This window comes from Amphibalanus amphitrite, unplaced genomic scaffold (genome assembly GCF_019059575.1).
Source record: "Amphibalanus amphitrite isolate SeventyFive unplaced genomic scaffold, NRLGWU_Aamphi_draft 000069F_arrow, whole genome shotgun sequence".
In the NCBI taxonomy this organism is placed as follows: domain Eukaryota; kingdom Metazoa; phylum Arthropoda; class Thecostraca; order Balanomorpha; family Balanidae; genus Amphibalanus; species Amphibalanus amphitrite.
The window spans coordinates 1,039,621-1,062,511 of NW_024881565.1; the positions used below are offsets into that span (position 1 = coordinate 1,039,621).

Genomic DNA, 22,891 nt, shown 5'->3' on the forward strand with positions numbered 1-22,891 from the left:
CACACCCGGTGCCAGCGCCCCACCCCGGCACCGTCTCAGTAGGCTAGGTGAACACTGAGCCGGCCGACCCGCACCACACCACACCGCTAGTTACACACCTGTCTTTTCCGCCGCTAGGCTTAGGTGGTCTGTTGGGGTTTGTGGTGAGTACCCGGCGCTGCCACCAGGGCGGCGCCACTGCAGCGGCGGCGGCGCGGTGACGGCGATGGTGCCCGGTCACCCGGCTTTGCCGTCCGTCACCGCGCGGCGCCGGGCCGCCACTCTAATACATAGAGAGAATGTGGCCTGCGCTGAGACACGAGACTGGCGGCGTGCGAGCGAGCCCGGCGGGCGTCGGCTGCCGATAGTCACAGAGAGACGGCGATAGCGAGCCTGCTGGCTGCTGTACATAGACGCCGCTCTGTCCTGGACGCTCCCCAGATGACGATCTGTCAGCTGTCGCATGGGAGAGCTCGGCAACGTCCGCAGCTCGGCCCATCGAAGTTCGGATGGTTTGTGGATATAATAGTGCGTTGGTTTTTAAAATCAATCAAAGTAATCAATCAATCAAAGTACTACTTAACCCCGGTGTGGCTTACATAAGATGTGCTGCTGGGAGCGTCCTGCACGGAGCGGCTGGAACAAAACTAGAGGCCGATACGAGTAGGATGTAGAGATAGCCAAGCGCTGGGGTCCGCGCGAATAGCAACGGTTAGTGACCAAACAATAGTGACTAGTGAATGCCTCAGTTAGCTGCTCTGCACTCGCGGGTTGCACCGGGCCCGGGGGGGGGGGGGGCGTTCTCTCCAGACTGTCCCTCCACTGCAACTGACGGATGGCTGGGGCGCCCTGTGACCGACTCATGCAGCATGCCCTGCGGGGGAGCGCTCCGCGCCGACCGACACTGGCCGCGGCGCCGCTCGGCCGCACTGCACAGGCCGCCCGCGCGCCGGTGCCGATTTTTGAGCGGTCGCTGCCCCGGCGAGCGCTGCGCATGTGGCGCGGCCCGTAGCCTGTAGACGCCCGCGGCACACGGCTAGCACGAGCTCTGTGTCGTGTCGGTAGTGTCGTGTCAATGTTCGTGTGCAGCATGGCCCGGCGAGTGCGGGCACACCCGAGGTGCGCTGCACTCGGGGCATCACAGAAATGGACTCTCAAAAATGGACTCTCAGAGCGGAAATGATGAATGATCAATGATAATCGATGTTTGTGTACCTGCTAACTTGGAAATCGTGTCCATGGTTAAAGTTTATGGATACCTTACGCCGAACCTCCTGGAAATGAAAGCAATCCTATTAATATTGAAGCAGGATGGCCACCATAACCGACAAGTCACGCCGTGTTTCTCCCGTGTGATGGTTATCTCCTGCAGCCCCTGTGCCGGCCGTGCAGGCCACTCTGACCGCCGGCGCCGCCCCGCCGTCCACAGACTCCCAGTCAGAGGCCAGAGAACGAGTCGGCGACGAGCGCGGCGTCGCCGGCCGACGCCGGCAGCGCTGGTAAGCGGCTGCCCAACGGCGCGCCGCCCGGCCCGGCCGCCGGCGCCGAGCAGCCGCCGTCCAAGACCGGCCTGCTGGGCGGCCTCAGCAGTCCGGGCGGCTTCATCAAGGGCCTGGGCGGCGGCCTGTCGTCGGCCGCCTCCGCCGCCCGGGTGCCCAGCTTCGTCATTCCGAGCGGCGGGGGCGCGGCCGGCGCGACCGGCGCCAACGCCACCGGCGAGCCGCCGCCGCCGCCGCCGGCCGGCGACTCGGCCGGCCCCAACCTGATGCAGAAACTGGGCGGCATGACGGGCGAGGCCGGCGGAGCCGTCGAGGGTATCATGTCCAAGGGCAAGGAGCTCATCTTCAAGCGGTTCGGCTTGTGAGAGCGGCCGGTCGCGCGGCGCCCGGGCCGTGCGAGTGATACTGGCGCCGGCCGCCCGCCTCCTGTACATATCACGGCCGACCGACGCCGCCGACGCCGCACGCGTACCGTTGTTGATCACGTGCTGATTGTTATGTTGGCGCGGCGCCGACTCACCGAACGCGCTCGGCGCACCAGTCCACGCCACCTCTCGGCTTTTCTCGTGCAAATCGTGCTCTTTCTCTTTCTCTCTTCATGGTGTCTCTTTTCTCTGCCTCGAACCAGACGTGCCAACCCTGAGTGTGCGTGTGCGTGTGCGGTCTGCCGGCCGGCCGCGCGCTGCCCGCCTCCCCAATATCGTGTCGTCAGTGTGTCGGTCAGTAGTCTTCATTTCATCGGCGCCGCTCGCCGCGATTGGGGCGTGAAATGCATTCCTCTCATACGTCAATATGTCATGTTACAGTGATTTTGAATAGTCGTACGAATAAATATTTATTCCGAGCGGAGTATGTGATCCAATCGTTTTGAGTCTTTGTTTGGGGCGAGGGGGACTTTCGATGGTATTGAAAGGTTGTTTCGCAAAGAATGTAAGTATTTATTAGATGCCCTGTGCACACACCGGATGAATGAAATGTTTCATGAAATTTATACGAGACGAACAGATAGCGGAGAACGCATTTCGTATGAATTCATACGCTCGCACACAACACGACCTTTCACAAGCGCAGGCACTTTCGAACTGTAACCCGTGCATTGAGGAGGGACTCTCAAAGAGGTTTTAGGGTCTTGAGTGAGCCCAACAACGCCGATAACTTAAACCAAAATTTCAACCACGCAATGTGCCAGACACTCAGCAATCAGCATTCACGAAGGGCATTGCAACACAATGCATCTGAGGTCCAATCGTCGTAAGTATCTTGCGAATAAACTGATGCCCTTAGCACTAAGAGCGCTAGAGCAGTTATAACGACAATTTGGAAAGCCGTGCGTCCAGACTCAGTCGGTCACCTACAGCCGTGCCTGGTTTCCTGGCACCGCATCAAGGGAACAAGGTGGTCTGTACCGGGAGGTTTAAAATTAAGATTGAGTTGACTGATATGCTGACAGTTCCCTATAAACTTTAGTTATTACTGAACCTTACAAAGTTTGGCTTTCAGACGACGGCTAACCGTGAACCGAGGACCGCCGTGTAACTGACGATCATGCTTCACCTTAAATGAATAGTTCGAATCACCCTTTCATTTCCATTGTCCATGCAAAACAACCAACAATAATTTAACAAGGCCAGCGTCAATGAAAGTTAATGTAGGCAGTATCAAGCATAAATTGGCTACATTTCCTGATCACAGAGGCAGCGATTTCTTCTCAATAACGGCATCAACACTTCTCAAGCATCATGTATGAAGTGACATTACGAAACACTCTTGACACACTCAAATTCAACGTGCAACTTCGCTGTTTGTATGCACAATTCAACAACGCATATAACCACGCACAAATCGTGCCAAAGAAATCAGAAATGCACCACGCTACCTCAAACTGACGCCAAGCTAGCTGTTGGCCAAACACCATATCCTCTAGCGCCCAAATGAGAAAGTTAGGCACACATCCTTTCACTGCACACCACCTTGAACAGGTGACATCAGCTGTCTGTCAGCTTCCCCCCCTCCCCCCTCCCCGGAGAACGGTACCGCATCATGGAGTCTCCGGCGGACGGCGGTCAGCCCAGCTGGGGCAGCTTCTGCACGGCGCGCGTAATCTCGTCGATGGCCGGCGGTAGAGCGGCGGCCGGCAGCAGCAGCACGCGCCGGTACGGCGTCATCAGTGTGTCGCGGTCCGTCCACCGGCCGTCCACAGCCGTGTCCGTCTCCTCAGCCACGCTGAACTCGAAACTCGCCTCGGCCGCCTGCGGTGACGTGGCAGTGGTGAAAGTCGGGCAGAGGATAAGAAATTCCTATAAGGAAATTAGGATTATTAGACCTCGCCGGCACAGCGGGGGGGGGGGGCTGATGCAACTTAAGGGGTTCCCCCTAAGGTTTTTCGCGAATAACTCACGTAAAAAGCGTCGATCGCGACGAAACTTACAGTACCCTCGCATTGATCAATTTTACACCAACCCTGAAAATTGCATGACCCTGACCCAAATGACCTTTGACCTACTTTCCGAGACCATGTTTGGCCGGAATCGCGATTCGGCGTTTGTTGGCTAGAATTAGCCGCGCGTTTGAAAGCTTTTTGTGGTTTCAAACGTTCAAACATGTGATTTGATGTTGCTCCCATGCATTAGGGTGGATGTCAAGGTCTCCTGAAGGTCAGATAAGGTCATTGACCTTTGGTGACCTCGGTTCATTTTTTTCGTGTTTTACGTGTTTCTAGGCTAGTTTTTTTTTAGCTGAATTCGAATTTAGCAACCATATGAATATTTACGAAGTAGTTTTGGTGCCTTCGTAACATGTTACCAAGCTGTCAGAGGCGGTTGACACGTACTACGAATTCCCGTCACGGTACTGGTTGACCTGACCTGACCTGACCCGACTGGTCTAAATGCTTAACCCTATTCCTGGCGGGCTCCGCCGGGACAAGAAACTGGCGGGGGGGGGCCGATTCGGCCCCCCCCCCCTGAGATCTCGAGAACGAAGCAAGATAGCGACAAGCGGTAAACGGCATCGGATACGCACGGCCAAGATCTACAATTTTTACTAAGGTCATTTTCAGGTCAGGTCAAAGATGACGTCACAGGGGTCGAAAAAGTCAAAATGGCGGCACTAGATATGGAGAGAGTTTTTCTCGAATAACTTTCGAATTAGTCAAGATAGGAACAAACTAAGGGCATCATCGTGATCCTCTCGTCAATCCGCATCGAATGATATATATGTTGACCTCGAAAGGTCAAGGTCAAAGGTTGACCTCAGGTCACGTGACCTCGAGGTCATCATGTATATCATTCGATGCGTCTTGACGAGCTGAACACAATGAGACCATCCACGCGTCTGTATCTTGTTCCTGTACGGAGTTATTGGCCAAAAACCTTTGGTGACCTTTGATGACGTCACATGACCTCACAGCTGCCCAACAGCAAAACAGACCTCAAGGTAGTGAAGGTTGATCGTATATGAAGTCATGTATGGTATATGGGGCCATTCCGACCCGTTTTAGTGGTAAAAACAGGGAGTTGATTTTTCCCCCATTGACTTATAATGGGGAGGTCGCGAAATTGACCTGACCTTAGGTCACCGATATCAAAATTCCGAGATATACAAATTGCACATACTGGTACCCTAACTAAACCCTGAAGAGAAGAAATTGATCGGTCAAAAACTCTAGCTCTGGCGTGATTGCAAACTTTTCTGAGGTAGCGTCACCAAACCGCCTCTGGTGACCTGACCTGAGGTCAGATCAACTCAAAATTTTCAGACATGTTGCGTAGAAGCCTTTTAGGAAAAGTCAGAAAATTTGAGCTTCCTAGCTCAACGCGTTTGGGAGATATAACCAAAAAACCTCAGGGGGGGGCTCCTGAGGCCCCCCCCCCGCCAGGAATAGGGTTAAAGACATCATCTGTGACCAAAACTAACACGATATTCGTGATCAGCACCCAGCAAAACCCCCAAAGCAGCCGCCAGCCACACTTTACGACTTTCTAACAGGTGCGGATTTTCCCGACTTTGAGGTCATTGACCTGACCTGGAAGGTCAGCCGATGACCTAGGACCTTAAAACTGGGTATCATCGGCTTCCTCTCGTGACGGGCAGCACGCTCGTTTTTTTTTGCGAAGCTCTAGCTCGATCAGAGGCAAATACGAGGGGGTTCCCCCTTGTGCCGTGGAAAGAGGCAAAATGGCCTGTGGCGGCGAGGGTTAGGAACATCGTAATGCGAATAACCGTTATGTTTATTCTCATTGTGCATTTTTTTTCTACGTTTAGTGGAAAATAAGTCATGTAAATAAATCTACATTAATTGAGCTAGTAGAACCCGAACGTTCTAGTTAGTTTCTAGTTAGTAGTGAGTAAAATTCTACTTAGTGGAACATTCTAGTTTTCCATATCAAATAATTTTACCGAACAACAAACCACTGCACTGACAGCCAAAGACCGCTGTCAAACATCACTGACCTTGTCGAATATTTCGTCCTCGCCGTTCACCCAGACCGGCTCGGCCTGTGTCCGGTCCTTTTTCTTGCCCTTGCCCTTGGGCCGGTGCAGCTTGGAGATCAGCACAAAGTGCGAGAACTTGAACGGCATGCTCTTCTTGGCCGCTTCCTCGATCTCATCCCTGCGTGAACACGGTACAATGAACTGTGTGCAGTGTCCTTCGCTATAGCGATACACAATAGCACAATCATGATCCGACATTCATTACATAAACCATTTAGTTATGAAAAACCAATGATTGGCGTAAAAGTGTTCGCAATTTCACAGTGTCAATGTGCAGAACAAGGCCGCTTATCGGACAAAGCTAAGTTTGACGCCATTCAGTTCAAAGCTACAGCAACGCCGCATCGCACGCCATCGAGGGATATCCGCCTACTATGGACGTCAAACCCCTTGAGACCCCACTTTTTTTGCGATAATTTTGAAATACGTGAACTGTCGTTGACAATATTCTGGCAATGTGTGTTTCAGAACCTGCCGAAACTTTTATTACTAAGGTATTTTGACGCCAAACGATTATGAAAGGTACTTCTCATTCACTCGTAATGTTAAATTTCACGGAACGAATCTCCTGTTTGGGTAAAGGCTACGCGCTCGTGGGGCAGAGCCACGTAATGACGTCAGCGCTAAGCTCCGCCCTACCCCTCCGGCGCTCCTTGCCCGGCGACCGGTCACTCGCGTCTCGCGCTCCATCCAGGCTTGATGGTGGGCGGTAGCTGGTAGCGGTAGCGGGCGCTGGTAGATGACATTAAGAGCAGATGGCGCTGGTGGCGGGGCTCGAGTATGGCCGAACGCAAGCCTCTGCCCGGGCCTGAATTGACCTTAGCATTACGAGTGAATGAGAAGTACCTTTCATAATCGTTTGGCGTCAAAATACCTTTGTAAAAAAAAGTTTCAGCAGGTTCTGAAACACACATTGCCAGAATATCGTTAACGAGAGTTCACGCATTTAAAAATTATCGCAATAAAGTGGGGTCTCAAGGGGTTTGACGTCCATAGTAGTGTGGGGGCGTCCGTCAGCCTATCTGTGGCCTCAGCGATGTCATCAGCCCACCTGTGACCTTGGGTCATCAACCCACCTGAGCGAGGTCAGCAGCGGCACGCAGATCTGCAGCGGGATGTTGACGAAGCGCTCGTTGAGCAGCAGCGCCGTGTGCTCGGTGGTCGAGGAGAGCGCTGCCTCCAGCTTCAGCTGAACGTCGCGCGCCGCGCCGGCCGACTTACAGCGCGACAGGAGCGTCTGCTTCAGCTCCTTCACCGCGTCCGTCTCCTGAAAACCCACGGCGGGTCACAGCGCGAACCACAGCGTCATGTAGCCGTCTCATCGCACACGGCAGTCAGACGGTACACGGCGGACACACCGGCCTATAGGTCCGATGCTGTTGGTGGAACCTTACCCGCCGCTCGGTGAGGTTGATGACGGTGGTGACGCCGTACACCTCCTTGTCGCTGTCGGCATCCATGGCGTCATCGTCGTCATCGTCAGCGTCCGGCCCCTCGGGGTCACATTGCTGCGAGACAGATACCGACGCAATCGTCAGCCAGGGATCTATGCGATTTAGTTAGGCCCATAATGGGACAAATAAATGCCCGAACTATGAAATTAATGGCCACTTGCTCTAACCTTCAAGCAAGAAAATCTCAAAGAATAAATGCAGTTCAAAATTCAAACACTTCTAGAAAACTACACATAGATATAATTACATGAAGAAGACAATATTTAGTGAATCAAATAGCTGCAACCTTACAAAAATTAAATTCACTGTGATAAAACAAAATTACCTATCTGTGACACAAACATACCTTTAGCACGCTGCCAACTTGATTCTGAGCGATGATGATGTCCGCCAACTGGCCCCAATTGACGTGGGCACGGGGCAGCAGAGGCAGCAGCAGCTGGCGAATGCCATGATAGTCTGAGTGGGTTGGACATCGGCCTTCAAAATCCACCATCACCTGCCATAACAGAGCATCGTGTCATTATTACAAAAATATTGAAGTGAGATTTGAAGCACTGGTTTCTGAACTATTCGTTACAACTGCCCTTTGCACTCTCTAAAAACTAGAGAAATTCACAAAATAAGAACATGAAAGGAAAGAACGCATTGATCTAAGCTTGTAAGCAACACCACTCATTGATATTACCAATGCTTTTTACACAATACATTTATAACTTACACCCGACCACCTGTTGAGTCAGGCAAGGTTAGGGTACCGTAGGTAAGGTTGGGTCAGGTTAGGTTAGGCTTGGGCATTCAGGCTTGTAGTGTAACTGTTTTTTTTTTAAAGTAAATGATCATATGAACAATTTTCTATGTTGATATAACTATGATTTGTGACAGTATGGTGTGGTTTTTATTCAATTTTGATTTTGAGCATAGGGTGTTGGGCCACACTGCAAAACGTGGCAGGTTTCGATGAGATCTCGGGCGTGACCAGGGCATCCACTAGCCTTCCTCAGATGCGCAATAGGGTCTTGACTCTTGAGGCATGCATTACAAATCTCAGGCGTGCAAGGCATGGCCCAGGCGCGCAGGCATGCAATCATGGCCTCTGTTCCTGCATGTTCCTGCACCCGACTCAGACTCGGGACAGTAATCGCCACGCCATGTGTGGATCACCCACGATCGTAAATACAATACAATATACAATACAATACAACGAATCAGGGCGTACATGCCTGGAAAGCTCTCACTCGAAGCTTGCTTATGAAACAAACGTGAAATGCGCGGACAGATGTCTACGCAACTACTGCACATTTGTGAGAGTCTCATCGTTGATCATTGTTATTCAATGTGCGAGTGAGACAGAATGATCCCGGCGTTTTCACTGCGGCTGGCACTTGGGCTGACATATACGGGAGACGAGCCGAGAAACCTCTGTCGGACGGCGGACCTCGGCACGGTCAGACTCTCTCCCAACCGCTCGCTCGGTCTGGACCCTTAATCGAGATAGCGCCTCTCGGAAAAAAACAGCGTATTGCTCAGTCAATAGGAAGCGAATCGTATTGCTCAGTCAAGAGGAAGCAGCTGATAGCCGATATTGAATTCTTAGATCATTGGCTGACCTTCCAAGTTCTGGGTACGGGGTCAGGTCAATGACCAATTGGCCAGGAAAATCAAGACCTGATAGATTTTCTTGAAGTGATGCAGATGAGTCTTCCCCTCTCTGGAGTATTTTGGGGTCCTGATTCTGATTTGCACACAAGTTTAATTATGCATGATAATGCATAATGCATGTGGGTACGGTATTTGAGCCAGTTCAGGTCAACCAGCATTTGTCCTAACTCCTATGAGTTGTTCTTGGCCAGTATTTACCATCAATGATGCCTCCATCACATTTTACTTAGTTTCTATCCAAAATCCTCAAATGCTAAATTCATTATCATTATCAGCTCTAGCATTTCATTAACTATAGTTGTTTGTTTTTCCAAATGGTGTTTGGCTCCAAGGTGCATTATCAAAGCTCTTATGTGAGTTTTGGCAGGTTCAGCATCTCGCTAAGAATTTCTTACTGTAAAAATGATCGATTTCAAATTGTGCTCAGTAAATACCTAGAAATTGTGTTTTCAAAAATGAGCACACTATGATGACGTCACTGGTGGCAGCTGGCGCCCAATGTCCGTAAGAAAGCATTATTTGCCAACAAATTTTGGGGAAACTTCGTTTTTCACTGTTACCAAGGCCCGAGTCGAGTAAGTGGTTCTTTCCATGATGAATATACATTTCATTGCAGTGCAAGTTCCACAGCATGACGTCAACACTGTTCTCATGTCTAGTTCCAAAACGTCGTATGGAACTTATCAGGAATAATTCACCTGTAAAATGAGGCGATGTTCGAGTTTCTCAGGTTCAGTTTTAGCCGGTTCGCTGGCTAAAACACATGCTGAAACACATTGAAAACATACTTGGAGCCGAACGGCAAACACCTTTTGAAAAAACGAACTTTTTTAAAACAAAAGTCAACCAAGGCCACAAAGTGCCAACCAAGTATGAGTCAGTCAGGAGCATTGGAACCCTGCCCCCAATCTAAGTGTGATGGTTAGCCATTAGCTAGGTAGGTAATCTGCAAAAGACATCGCTGAGCTGACTAACTTGGGGTTTAAATGTGTTGGTGTCGCTAGATGCTCACTGACACTTTCAATGCTGTCTGGTTAGTCTCACTACAATGTTCAATATCATTGTGCTTGTGTGGGGCATGTAAATATATTCCTGCCCGGGGCCGGGATGGTTCAATAAATGTCACCGAGGTTTTTTAGTGAAAACTCCGAGCAGTGGCGTATCTAGGATTTCTCTCAGGGGGGGTCCGCAGTCAAAAGGGCCCTTGACTGACTGGGTTGAAAGGGCCCTTAAGTGGCAAAAGGGCCCTTGAAGCCTGAGTTGAAAGGGCGTTAGCCCGCGCCCCGTAAGGGGGGGGGGGCGAAACGGCCCCCTGTCCTCTTCCGTAGCTATCTCCTAAATGACTGCAGATATCGCCACCAAACTTTCAGGACCTCTCCGGGCATCCATTTTACACATTGTGACCTTTTTCCAGAGGCTATGATAGGTTGGCCGCAAATACGTCAGAATGACGTCATGTTCTGCCATTTTCGACCCAAAAAAGGTTTCGCAGGAAGAGCTATCAGGCCTACAGAGCTGTAGGAACATGAAAATGTTCCGATATAAAAAGTGTACAATTAACAGGCTTAGGTCAAATCTGAGCACAGTTTACAGAAAGTGCGTTAAAATAGCTTTGTTTGTTTTGTTGGGTTGGACCCAGGCCCTTTCGGCTTTCGGTCTGACAGGCCATTTCAGGGCCGGAGGGATGATAGGAATTGAGGGAGACATTGGTCTGGGCGGGCACCTTGGTGACTCACTGGGGCTGAGCCTGTCCAACAGGACAGGCCGACCAGCCTCCCAAGTGCTCACTACACCCGGTTATGAGTGTGCTTCCTTAGGAGCTGCAGTGCACTCCAATGGGAGCCGCCCGCATGGAATAAAGTTGCCCGTCCAGGTCCAGCCCGGATCAGGGGTTGCGGCATGGAGGAGAAGAATTTGAATGTCCTGAGGATGGAAACGGTGAAAGGGGTGTTAAAAGAGCTGTTAACTACGCTTTTCCCCGGTACTGTAGCTCTATTCATTTCCGAATCATGCGGTGGTTTGTTGAAAATTGTCGAAATTGGACCTGAAAATTGGCGAAATTTAACCTTGGATGACCTATGTGAACTGAATTTTGAACTGATCTAAAAAGTGACAGGCGTAATTTCGTCATTATTGTTTGCTTGCGTCCCTTCGAACACTGCCTTAGGCGTGTTGGTACGTGGCTCAGAAGCCGAGTTATAGATGCAGGGGTGCGGAGCCGGAGCTGGAGCCGGAGGAGCCGCCGGTGCCGGCATATTTTCCCTGGAGCCGGAGCCGGAGCCGGAGCCGTGAAACAATATAGCCCGGAGCCGGAGCCGGAGCGGTAAAAAAGGCGGCGACTCCGGCTGTTTTTTTTTTTTTTTTTTTTGAAGAGGAAAACATTATTGACCTAGTTCGGTTTCACAGTGCCTGCAAGGCAGTAAAATATGTGGTATAATTCAAAAAAGCCTTGTTATGCAAATACAGAAACAACGTGAACCAATCCTTCATCTTTTCTTTTCCACCCGTATTTATTTGTATAAAGGATGAACTGAGTACTGGAGTCGAAGCCGGAGCCGGAGCCGGAGCCGAAGCCGATTTTTTTTTCTCCGGAGCCGGAGCCGGAGCCGTCTGAAATTTCCACGCCTCCGCATCCCTGGTTAGAAGGACCCTGGCCGGGCGGGGGGGGGGGGCGTGGGTGCCACCACATCGTTTTTTTTTGCGACAGCTCGGAACACGTCGGCAGGCAACAGAGAGCCAAAACTGGGCATAGCTACCTGACCTTTGATGCAAACCGGGCCTTGTGACGCCCGCATTTTCACGGAGGGCCTCTGGTCGTCTTAAGGACCCTCTGTTACCCTCAGAGGGACCTTCTGATGGCCTCTGAAGACCATCACTGGCCTCAAAGGGTCCTCTAGTGGCCTCCATGGACCTTCTGGGTACCTGAAAGGTCCCTCTGTTTTCTCTCCAGGGGCCCTTTTTACCTCAAAAGGTTCTCTTTTACTTCAAATGACCGTATGTTGGTCTAATACATGAGGCCCCTAGTGGCCTAAAATAGCCCTCATATCATCTAAGGTGACCCCCTGTTTGCCTTAGAAAAGAGGTCCCTCCGGGTACCTGAGAGGCCCTATTTGTGTCCCAAAGGGTCCTTTGCTGGCCTCATAAGGCCCCTAGTTGACCTAAAAAGTCCTCTGATTGTCCAAGGGCCCTCTGTTCGCCTCAGAGGGCCAGCTTTTTCCTCAGAGTGCCTGATGACCTCATAGAGCCCATAGTGGCCTGACATAGCCTTCATATCACCTCAGAGGGCCCTCTGTTGTAAGGCTCAAGTGGCCTTCTCAGAGGGCTCCGACTGCCCTGTGACTGACAATTGTCCACTCTTATCCCTCTTTTGGGTGACCTTTTCCCCCTCTGACACCCAAGCCAAAATACGATTTTGGGACACTGACTCCGAGGGCCAGTTGATTTTCAGAGGGCCCTCTTTGAGGTGGATGTTAGGGCCCTCTGTTCGCCTCAGAGGGCCCTCTGGTGGATTTAGACTTCAGAGGATCCTATTTTGGCATCAGAGGGCGCCTCTCTGTGGCATCAGAGGGCCCTCGGAGGCCTCAAATGGCCCTATTACATCTCAGAGAGCTGCCTTTGACCTCAGAGGGATCTTTTTTACTTCTTTGTGGTGTCTAAGGGGGCCCTCTGGCCTTTGTTCGCCTCAATGAGCCTTAAGGGGTACTCCGATGACTTCCAAGGACCCTCTTTGATCTCAGAGGGCCTAAACCTCATAGGGCTCATGGTGGTCTGACATAGCCTCATATCACCTCAGAAGGCCCTCCAGTGGCCTCAGAGGACACTTTATGACCTTTGAAGGCCCTCCATTCGCCTTAGAGGGCCCTCTTTGATCTCTTTGATCTCTTCGATCTCAGAGGGCCCTTTGTTCACCTCAGAGGGCCCTTTGGTGACCTCCAGGGACCATCTTTGATCTAAGAGGGCCGTCTGGTGGCCTCATAGGGTACCTTGTGGCCTGACATTGACCCTCGTACCTCAGAGGACCTTCTGTTCGTCTTAAGGGGCCCTCTGCTGGTCTTAGAGGGCCCTTTGTGTGCTTGGGAGGCCCCCCTGAGTACCTGAGAGGGCCCTCTGTGTGTTTGAGAGGGCCCTCTGTGTGCCTGAAAGGGTCCTCTGTGTACCTGAGACGGCCCTCTGTTCGCCTGAAAGGGTCCTCTGTGTGTCTGAAAGGGCCCTCTGTGTACCTGAGAGGGCCCTCTGTTTGCCTGCGAGGGCCCTCTGTTTGCCTGCGAGGGCCCTCTGTGTGCCTGAGAGGGCCCTATGTGTGCCTGAGAGGGCCCTCTGTGTACCTGAGACGGCACTCTGTTTGCCTGAAAGGACCCTCTGTGTGTCTCAGAGAACCCTCTGTGTGCCTGAGAGAGCCCTATGTGTGCCTGAGAGGGCCCTCTGTGAGCCTGAGAGGGCCCTCTGTGTGCCTGAGAGGCCCTATGTGTGCCTGAGAGGCCCTATGTGTGCCTGAGAGGGCCCTCTGTGAGCCTGAGAGGGCCCTCTGTGTGCCTGAAAGGGCCATCTGTGTACCTGAGAGGGCCCTCTGTGTGCCTGAGAGGGCCCTATTTGTGCCTGAGAGGGCCCTCTGTGAGCCTGAGAGGGCCCTCTGTGAGCCTGAGAGGGCCCTCTGTGAGCCTGAGAGGGCCCTCTGTGTGCCTGAAAGGGCCCTCTGTGTACCTGAGAGGGCCCTCTGTTTGCCTGAGAGGGCCCTCTGTGTGTCTAGGAGGACCCTCTGTGTACCTGAGAGCGCCCTCTATGTGCCTGAAAGGGCCCTCTGTGTACCTGAGAGGGCCATCTGTTTGCCTGAGAGGGCCCTCTGTGTGCCTGAGAAGGCCCTATGTGTGCCTGAGAGGGCCCTCTGTGAGCCCTAGAGGGCCCTCTGTGTGCATGAGAGGACCCTCTGTGTGCCTGAGAGGGCCCTCTGTGAGCCTGAGAGGGCCCTCTGTGTGCCTGAGAGGGACCTCTATGTACAGGGACCCGCAGTTGCTTCTGTACACACTAGTATTTCAGCGTATTCTTGGCCTGTGACACCGTTGGAGGCGAATTGGGAAATGATTGTGTGCTTATTAAAACCACCATCTGAAGGGCTTTAAACTGATGTGCTGCTCTCCTAATTCAGTGAACTTTTTATGGCTGTATCAGCAAAACACTGTTTTCAGCGCTTTTTCCTGCCCCATTCCTTCTGAAACCTGGAATCGCTTATTCCATTTACTCCTGCCATCTGACGATGGTCGTGCTGACTACTAGTTCCGGCGCTAGTTACTGCTCCAGTTTTGCACCCGGCACAAACTCAGGCGGCACCGGGCCGTGGCTCGACCATGGGGAGGGTCGGACCGTGCCGACTGCCTGGGGCGCGGTTAGATCGGACGCCCTGCTGGGGAAGGGGACGGGAGTGAGCGGGAGTGGAGGAGGTGGTCACGTGGTCCGTCCAAGCTCGCAGACGACCTGTCCTGCGCCCAGCCATGTTCCGTGATCCAAAATGGCACGAGAGATGTGAAATGCCTGAAGGAGACTCTTCGAAAGCGAACTTCAGCAGCACTAATTTACCATATTCTGTGGAGATAAATGAATATTATCTTAATGCAGAAAAAATTGTATGCTCAAGCTGTATAAGCTGTATCTTTTTAAAAGTTGTAAATAGGATAGGTTTCGTATACACAGTGAATTGTGTTACAATAAGCCGTTTCGCTGTTATGGTTACTAACTTTATCCTTTTTTCTCACAGGAAATGACAATAAATAACAATACGAATAAAACCAGACGTTTCACACAAAAAGTGCCTCCGTCAGTGGCAAGAAATAAGTAATTAGGCATACATGTTTTCTTTCGATAAAATCGATGAAGTAGTTATCTTCATTTTTAAGATATATTTTCAGCAGTTTTTTAAGCACATCATGGAAGCTTATAAACATTTGTGTATTTTATCGGCAACCCGGCTGGCCAGACCGAGACGGTGCCGCATTTAGTTCTCATCGATGTTAAACCTATACACTATTTTTCTCCACTGACGAAGGCACGTTGTTGTCCGAAACGTTTGGTTTTATTCGCATTGTCTTTATATTGTCATTATCCGTGAGAAGAACATACTCATATGGACTGGTCTCAGTTCATGTAGAAATTGTTGCACATTCATCAACATAGATAAAATGAATATTAGCCCTCACCACACATATAAGTAGAGGTAAGTAGACCGCGTCCCCTGTTTTTCACCAATAAATCGCGGCAAAGCGAAGGATTGCGACGATTCTTTGGTGCCCTGGAGTTAATCAATTTTACAACTTCCCGGAAAATTAAATAGCCCTTATCATTTTTTGCATCTTGTCTGATAATTTTAAATCCCTGAACCAAAATATCTTTAACCTGTGATTATTTTTCTCAAGATCATGGCAGGCCAGAATAGCAATTGAAAGTCAGCGCACATCTTCTGTGTGTTTCCATAGTCGTTTCGTGATTAGCAACGTGACAACATGTGAAATATACTATCTAATGTTTGTCTCATTGATTGTTGTGGGTTCCAAGGTCACGTGAAACTCAGATTAAGGTCATTTACTTGAAATGATCTCGGTTAACTTCCTTAAATTTACCCCTTTTTACTGTGGTTTTTAGGAAGTGTTGGTTTGAAATTTAGCACCCATTTTAGCATTTGAAAACTAGGCATACTTACTTAGGTATCAGTTATAGTGCCTATGCAATATGTTGCAAGGCTGTAAGTGCTGGTTAACATTCTATGAAAAGCCGGCAGAACGCCTAATGGGTGATCTGGCGTGACCCGTCCTACCCCAAATGCTTTGATACATCATCTTTGATCAAAACAAGTGCAAATTCGGAGTCAGAAGCAAGCCAAGTCCCAGAAAACTTCACTTGTAGAAATTCTAGCAGGACCCAATTTTCCGTGCTTTTGGGTTATCAACCTGATCTGGGAGGTCAACCAGTGACCTAGGATCTCAGCATTGACCAGGACCTAAAAATAATTGGATTTTTCTTGTCAGCGATGACCAGGACTCTCAAATCATCGGTTTTCTCTCGTCATGAGCAGCTCGCTCTTTTTTTATTTTTCAGCGAAGCTCTGGCTCTTTTTATCAAGGGCCGAATGGCTGAGGGTTTCTACGCCCCTCCGCTACATGTAAGACGCTGAAAAGAAATGCCTAAATGGGTGAGGGTTAAATATCGATTGGCTTTTAAGTGCCGAAGCTCGAAGCACTTAAATTTATTTCGATAGCAGTTTTTAAGACCAACGAGCTCGAATACTATAACTTCTTGAACAATGTAAGAAGCACCACATAAAATGAATCGTGAGAGAAGCGGCTCAAGATTAAGGAGCTATCAGACACTTAATAAAAAACGGCATAGATTAGAAACTGCACCTAACTTGCACTGGTTTTTAAACTTTTTCGTTGCAGACTGGTAGATTAAATTTTAGGATTGATTTCAACTGATGCTCAAATGGAGCTATTCATTCGTTCATTCATGCGACCATCCAATTCCATTAATAAAAGAAGCCAGTGACAAAATTGTTCATTTTAGATAAGTGTGAAATACAAACTCAATAAAAGTTAAATGATACGGCAAATTTGACAGCTTTTATAATGAACAGACAAATAACTTTAACAAATCAAGGTTGAGAGCCCCAAATAGGGGAGAGTGAGGTAAGATGAGCCAAGGGGCAAGTTTAGCCACCCCATGTTTCTCAGCTCCTATGACGCTAATTAACTTGAGCTTCCAGGTGCCATTCGCTTACGATGCTGCAGTCTTTCACGTGAGACGGCAACGTTCTCACGCTCAGCACCCGGTAACATGTGGTATCGCCCCTGATAACTAAGACATGTTTTGCCTTTAAAATGAGATGGTTGTTATTTTTCCTTAGCGGGTGTCATTAATCGAAAATGGCCACGGGTGGGGCAAGATGAGCCACTTTCACCTGGGGGAAGATGAGCCGGATAAGCCACTGTTGTCTCCGCTGTCGAAAACCAAACTGAGCTGCGCTTGTTTCTGCTGTATAAAAATGGTAGGAAATTGTTTTTCTTTGTTGATTACACAAGTTGTAAGTGATTTGCAGATTATCTGAAGGATAAAATGATTTCTTCCGTGATAGAAAACTTGACGAGTTATTGGAAGGCTTAAACAGTCACTTTTTGATGGAGGAAAAAACCACGGGCGTAGGAACGTCATGAAAAGTGGGTGGGCCACCCTGTCAAGGGGCCTCCTTTTCCAGGGGGCCTCCTATTTTCAGGGGCCTCCAACTTTTGCCTCGTCCTGCTGGCTGCTTTCAAGTATGACCTCCAAATCTAGCTTCTGAGAGCGGGCAGATGTACCTCCAGGGGCGTAACCGCTTAAGCGAACAGTGCGGAAAGTCCGCACCATTTTTAAAACTTATTCCTGATTTTTTAGAATCTATTTGCCGCAAACGGCGCATGACCCCTGAAAACCCTTACACAAATGTGTTCCTCGTTTCCCAGGTGCCCCCATTAGCTTCATAAGCGCCCTCTTTGGCATATAAGCGCCCTATGTATAGTCATCAGAGACATCCCTATATGTCCCACAGTCGCCCCGTTGTCGCATACAATGTGCGCTTATCATAGGCGTCTCTCTTTTATGGACACTTGAAGGCGCCTCTCTGCCATGCCGGCGCCCCTGTTTCTTATGAATGCACCCGCATGGCATTGATCAATTGCAGTCTGCAGACCTCTGTTGCATGTGAACGCCCATATATGCAGGCCTCAGAGGCGCCCCTCTTTCGCATTGAGGCGCCCCTATGGGCTTCATAGGCGCCCCTCTATTGCACGTAGGTGCCCTACTGTCTCAGAACCTTTGGCATGCAGACGCCCATCTTTCGTACGGAGGAGCCGCTGTGGCTCTTAGAGACGGCATGGTGCTCCCAGATGCAGATGGGGCTCTCGGAGTCGACAGTGTGGAACCTTCAGTCGCTGATGGGTGCCCGCCAGATGTGGACCCTCGGAGACGCCGGTATGGGGCGCTCAGAGATGCCGGTATGTGGCCCTAAGAGACACCGGTGTGGAACCCTCAGATACTTCAGTGTGAAGCCCTTACAATTGCTGGTGTGGAGCTATGAATGCGCTGGCTTAAATCCCTCAGAGGCCGGTACATGGACATTAGAGCTCAGTGAGAGCTTGTGTGGTGCCTTCAGTGGCCTTGTGGAGCCGTTAGACATCAACATGGTGCTCTCAGGAGCCGGTGAGTCCTCAGAGTCACCGGTGTGGGGCCTTCAGAGCTCCGAGATACTGGTGTGGGGCCCTCAGAGGTGTCGGTGTGGGTCCTTCAGATGTACCTATAGAGCCTTGAGATGCACAGGTGTGGAGGCCCACAGAGGCGCCGGTGTGGGGCCCCCAGAGCCACCGATATAGGGCCCTAAGAGACACTAGTATGACCCTCAAAGGCGCCGCTGTGTGGCGCTCATAAACACTGGTTTGGGGCCATCACAGGCGGGTGGAGCCGTTAGAGGCTGGAAAAGGCCCTTAGATGCCTACAAGGAGCCTTCAGAAGCCGGCGTGGCACCCTTATGGGGATAAGCGTGTCTACTTAGGAGCCCTTGAGGTGCTCTCATTAAGTTCTGTGGGGCCCTACCGAGCCGAAATATGGCCACGGCCAGTTGCCGCCCCATGGCTCTTCGGACTATCATTCTCAGGGACCTCATCTGCCTAGTTTGAATAGAAGGGCCCCTCAGACCAATCAGTCTCATGGGCCTCCTCTGGCTAGTATAAATAGAAGGGCCTGTTAGACCATCAATCCTAGGGGCCTCCTCTGGTTAGTATAAATAGAAGAGCCTCTCAGACCATCAGGGGCCTGTGGACAGTATAAATAAGAGGGCCTCTCAGACCATCAGTCTCGGGGGCCTCCCTAGAAAAGTGTAAATGTGGATAGAGGGTCCCCTTAGATTCATTAGGAGTGGACCTCTCTGACTATCGGTCTCAGGGGCCTCTTGTGGCCAGTATGAATATAAGAGCCTCTCAGACCATCGGTCTCAGGGGCCTCTTGTGGCCAGTATGAATATAAGAGCCTCTCAGACCATCGGTCTCAGGGGCCTCTTCTGACTAGCGTGGATAGAGGGCCCTCCCAGACCACCGGTCTCAGGGGCCTCCAGTAGCCAGTTATATGAACAGAAGGGCCTCACAGCCATCAGCCTCGGGGGCCTCTTCTGACTGGTGTGAATATGAGGGCCTCTCATACCATCAGTCTCAGGGGCCTCCTCTGCCTAGTGTGAATATAAGGGCTTCCCAGGCCATCAGTCTCAGGGGACTCTTCTGACTGGTGCCGGATTGAGGGACCTCCCAGACCGAAAGTTTTGGGGGTCTCCTGTGGCCAGTATGAATAGAAGGGCCTCTCAGTCCATCAGTCTCATGGGCCTCTTCTGCCTGGTGTGATTATAAGGGCCTCTCAGGTCATCAGTCTCAGGGGCCTCCTCTGACTACAGTGTAGATGGATAGGCCTCCAAGACCATCAGTCTCAGGGGCCTCTTCTGACTATTGAGGATAGAGGGGCCTACTCTGACTAGTGAGGGTAGGGGGCCTCAGCTAGACCGCCAGTGTCAGGGGCCTATTGTGACTAGTGTGGATGGAGGGGCCTCCCAGACCGCCAGTGTCAGGGGCCTCCCCAGACCAGTGTGGATATTGGGGCCTCCTCAGATCCACTAGGGCCTCTCAGGCCATCAGTCTCAGGGGCTTCGACTGACAAGTATGAACAGAGGGCCTCCTTTGATCCATCACGGCCCCTTGGAGTCCGTGCGTGGGGATTCGTGGAACTTATTTTTACCGAGTTTGTTTATTCTGGAAGGTGACGACGTCTTCTCAAATCGAGGCGAGGGGCCTCGAGTAAAAAGTGGGTGGGCCAAAACACATGGTTGGCCCCCCCACCTCGAAAAGTGGGTGGGCACTTGCCCACCTGGCCCCCCCTGTTCCTACGCCTATGGAAAAAACTGCGATAAGTATGTATGCCATGGAGTGAATAAAAGAGCCCACTCTTCGCCGCGCCCGGGAAAAGAAGAGGCTTGCTTTTTCTATCCATGCTCAACTTTCCCCACGACGTGTCTCAACTTACCCCGCCCATGGGGTAAGATGAGAAACGTGCAAGATCATTTTTGACGTAGCCTTTCAGTACAAAAATAAGCGGTATGAAACATTTCTGGCCACCATTACATGCGCAAATGACCACTCTGTCCGACCAACCCGTAAACGCAGAAAAATGATCTGTAATTTAGCCTGTAGCTTACGAAAAACAGAAAGCGGCTCAACTTACCTCATTCTGCCCTACGTAACACAATTGAGGGCATTTTTTAGGCCATCACAGTATTTGTCAACAATTGTTGTTTGGGGGACTGGGGAGGGTGGTTACTGGCTCATAAATTCCCCCCCCCCCCCAAAAAAAAAGAAAGAAAACGAAACCGATCATCCGCGAAAGGAACTATTGAGCTCGAACCAAGGTGACGAATCGATTTATAGGTATGCAGGATGACTAACGATGTCACTTTTTTGACTTCTTGTGTCAAATAAATTCCATCATCTTGATAGCACGTCAACATTCTATTTGACATTTTACAACAAACGTATAACTATTTGGCGCGACTGGCCTCATAAATGTTCTGAAACTAAAACCGTTTCTTCGCAATTAACTTGGACCACGTCATCCCAGCTTATGCACGACAAAAATAAAATAATGCTTCAGGATCACTGGCCTGAATTCCAATGCTTAAAGTTTACTCAAAACCGGTGTGGCTGAGGCACTCTTCGCTACATCTCGTGACGGCCACCATTGTGTTGCATTTTTTCGGTAAGCTATAAGTTAATAAGGAAAGGATTGGTGAGTGGGTTGAAAACAGCCCTCACCCCTCCCCCTCCTTCTGGAAACATAAGTAACCGAAAGATCTAGCGATGGTTTATCCACCCCGTCTGCCGCCGCGCTGCGAGGCCTCGATTCGTTCGGTATGTGGCTTCCTGAGCGGTCCTCCCCGGAGGCAAGGTGAAAGGTCATGGCCTGTATCAGAAATTTATACGTTGCTGAATATGTTTTATAGTTCTTCCAAGGCCTTGGACACCGTTTTATTATATCGGATAAGCATTGCACTTTCTTATCAATCAATACATTTAAAGAAAACTTGATCATAATCTTATACTGCGGCAATTGTAGTTCTGCTTACGGCTGCCTCTTTATGATACGGGCCACCACCACCTCCACTGCGCTGGAGCTCAGCCGTTCTACCCCTCCCCGCTACGGACCGGCCCTCGGGCTAGGTGTGTTAGTACTGAGCGCAAACCTGTAGTAGTCACGTGACTTTCATTCACGTAGCGGGAACGGAAGCTATAGGCGATACCAAGGACGGGCTCTGGGGAGGCAACCGGCGCGGAAAAATAGCACGATTGTAGTTTTGGAAGAATATCTGTTGCGGTAAGAGGAATTATACAAAGCATACGTCCTAGGAGCAAACATGTGTTATTCCTCCATACTTTGCGCTACATTTCCTTTCTCCAATGGCCAGCACTTAGCAAATAATAGCGCAATTCTAAATTGGTAATATATGTGTACAGTAGCAACTGCGGGTCCCTGTACCTGAGAGGGCCCTCTGTGTGCCTGAGAGGGCCCTCTGTGTGCCTGAGAGGGCCCTCTGTGTGCCTGAGAGGGCCCTCTGTATCCTTCACAAGGTCCCTCATTGGCCTAAATGTGTCCCCTAATAATCCTCAAGAGTTCTACAATACTTTTTTCTTTAAGCGAATACAATGGGAAGTGGTCAAAAGGGCCCTTGAAGTCATTTCAATTTTTTCCGTGTTATAAAAAAAAACTTTTTTTCTAGGCTCCAGGGGGGATCCTAGGACCCCCAGGGTCCCCCCTTGGATACGCCACTGACTCCGAGGGCCTTTAGGCCCGAGGTGCTTTTCGCTAAAAAAGCGAGGCGACATTTATTGAATTCCCGGCCTTAGGGCTGGAAGGTGTTTCCCATACCTGCCAAAAAGCTCATAACTATAATTGATAGTGACGTCAGCAGCCGTGTGGTTCAACACGTTTAACCACACCCCTTGAACCACACGGCTGGCAATATTAAAGCACTGCATTAAACTTTGAAAAGTGTGGTACAGTGCACGTGCCATTAAAATGCCTGGCTGTCTTGATTTAATCATGCAATGTAGCAGGTATGGGAAAGCTTGAACTTGAATTGCTGCGTTTCGGGACGTGTGCCAATTACGGACACAGGCATGCACTCCTACTTGGCCTTGCCACGCGTGCACTCCCATCTAGGGAAAACTCACACATTGGTCGACATATTTTTGCAGCTCAGGATCTTCTTCAGATTCAGAGCTACTAGAGTCACTCTCAGCATCCATAACTTCAACATTCCTCCTTTTTGAGCTCATCTTGATCTTGATGCTGACGTTTGTTAGCAGGTAGGTAAAGCACTAAATAACGGGAGAGTATTAGATTATCAATAAATGTAAAGGTCTCAAAGTTCAAGTGTATACTGTTACTGATTTGATGTACCGAGCATCCATACAAGCACCTTTTCTCTCACAAAACAAATAAAACTGAAAAAGGATGCACGCATTCAACCACGCTGCTCGGCGGGGCACGTGCTTGGGCACGGGTATATAGGGCCTTGGGCATGTAACGGAAGTTGGCACAGATTCAGCACAGATTCAGCACAGCACAGATTCGGTAGGGGGAAAAAAGGCCCCGGTAGAGGGAAACCTTTATGACCCGTTTTCCCCTAGAAATGACGTCACAAAGAGGTAAAAATGGGTATCAATCGAAAGCTCTCGTTTACCCAGACACAGTCCT

General features: G+C 50.3%; 2 protein-coding genes across 9 annotated transcripts in view; one reads left to right on the top strand and one right to left on the bottom strand.

Moving 5' to 3' along the window:
* LOC122378977 (peripheral-type benzodiazepine receptor-associated protein 1-like) overlaps window positions 1-2,340 on the top strand; it is a 98,094-nt gene extending 95,754 nt beyond the window's left edge. For 6 of the 7 annotated variants that reach the window (XM_043360736.1, XM_043360741.1, XM_043360737.1 and 3 more), the window contains one exon: window positions 1,409-2,340. In XM_043360736.1, the coding sequence (XP_043216671.1) occupies window positions 1,409-1,843 (435 nt within the window). In that variant the 3' untranslated portion in view covers window positions 1,844-2,340. Of the gene's footprint in view, window positions 1-117; window positions 1,365-1,408 lie in introns of those variants that run through there. The other variant, XM_043360740.1, reaches the window with a different exon arrangement.
* Window positions 2,341-2,392: 52 nt separating this feature from the next.
* On the bottom strand, window positions 2,393-22,727 carry LOC122378979 (protein BCCIP homolog). 2 transcript variants are annotated; one of them, XM_043360744.1, is made up of 6 exons: window positions 22,366-22,727; window positions 7,773-7,925; window positions 7,367-7,480; window positions 7,049-7,239; window positions 5,931-6,090; window positions 2,393-3,727 (listed from the first exon to the last, which is right to left on the bottom strand). In XM_043360744.1, exons 1-6 carry the CDS (start codon window positions 22,468-22,470, stop codon window positions 3,542-3,544), a joined length of 909 nt encoding a protein of 302 aa, XP_043216679.1. In that variant the 5' UTR covers window positions 22,471-22,727; the 3' UTR covers window positions 2,393-3,541. The 2 variants fall into 2 exon arrangements, with proteins under 2 accessions (XP_043216679.1, XP_043216681.1); XM_043360746.1 differs by having other exon boundaries at window positions 22,614-22,653.
* Window positions 22,728-22,891: the final 164 nt, after the last annotated feature.